Genomic DNA, 1229 nt, shown 5'->3' with positions numbered 1-1229 from the left:
AATCCCTAGCATACTGTGATACTGTGATACTGTGAGCTGACCATCCCCTCTCGTGCCTTGTTCCTCCAGGCGATCCTGAATAACATGCGGGTGGAGTGCAAGTGTCACGGCGTGTCGGGCTCGTGCGAGTTCAAGACTTGCTGGAAAGCCATGCCCCCCTTCCGCAAAGTGGGCAACGTCCTGAAGGAGAAATTCGACGGCGCCACGGAGGTCGAGCAGAGCGAGATCGGATCCACCAAAGTGCTGGTGCCCAAAAACTCCCAGTTCAAGCCGCACACAGACGAGGACCTCGTCTACCTGGACTCTAGTCCTGACTTTTGTGACCACGACCTCAAGAACGGGGTGCTGGGCACCAGCGGCCGGCAGTGCAACAAGACCTCCAAAGCCATCGACGGCTGCGAGCTGATGTGCTGCGGCCGGGGCTTTCATACGGACGAAGTGGAGGTTGTGGAAAGGTGCAGCTGCAAGTTCCACTGGTGCTGCTCCGTCAAGTGCAAACCCTGCCATCGGGTGGTGGAAATCCATACGTGCCGGTGATGCACCGAGGGGAGCGCCCAGCTGGTCCCCCCCTCTCTAACTGACCCTGATTCTCCCTCGCCCCACGGCCAGGACTGAGGAACTAACCCCAGGCGCTGCAGGGAGAGCACAGCTTTTACAGAGACAGAGCCCCGGAGGAAAACAGATTTTAAAGAAAAAAAAATATTTAAAGTTTCACAAAATTGATCATTGTTGGCTTTTTCTGTTTGGTTTGCCTGCTTTGTTTATTGCTGAAGCCGGAGCCCCTTGGTGTCCTGTGCCAGCAGGGACGTGTCTGCACTGGGCAGCTGGCTGGGGACCTGCGTGATGCCTCCTCTCATCGGATGAGCTCCCGCTGACGCCGGAGCGTTGCGAACGGGAGGTGTTTAAGCCGAGGCTAGCGGCTGGGCGCTCGGTGTCTTCTCTCGCAGTTATTTTTATTTGTTTGAGGCATGCGCTGAGCATCTCAGAGCACCGCTTGCCTTGGCTGAGCCTCGGGAGGGGATGGAGCACGGCCAGCGTCTGCAGCCAGGTGCGGTGCAGAGGGTGGGCAGATGGTGACAGGGTGGCACCGGGAGTTAAGCTCAAGGCAGGGAGAGCCCAGCCAGAGTGAGTGGGACGCGGGACCCTCCTGCATCCCCTTGTTGGGGGCTCCTCGATGGCCTCCTGGGTGTTGGATGGATTTTTGGAGCAGCTCCAGTGGCCATTCGGAT

General features: G+C 58.3%; 1 protein-coding gene across 1 annotated transcript in view; it reads left to right on the top strand.

The window, feature by feature from the left end:
• Positions 1 to 712, top strand: part of WNT4 (wingless-type MMTV integration site family, member 4) — a gene marked incomplete at its 5' end in the record, with an annotated part of 1473 nt that extends 761 nt beyond the window's left edge. Inside the window, one exon of the mRNA XM_009879207.1 lies at positions 38 to 712. Within this exon, the coding sequence (XP_009877509.1) occupies positions 38 to 537 (500 nt within the window). The remainder of the gene's footprint in view (positions 1 to 37) is intronic.
• Between the last annotated feature and the right edge of the window lie 517 nt (positions 713 to 1229).

This window comes from Apaloderma vittatum, unplaced genomic scaffold, assembly GCF_000703405.1.
Source record: "Apaloderma vittatum isolate BGI_N311 unplaced genomic scaffold, ASM70340v1 scaffold26261, whole genome shotgun sequence".
NCBI classification, from domain to species: domain Eukaryota; kingdom Metazoa; phylum Chordata; class Aves; order Trogoniformes; family Trogonidae; genus Apaloderma; species Apaloderma vittatum.
Note: the sequence above shows the minus strand (reverse complement) of the source record. Positions and strands in the feature narration are given on the sequence as shown.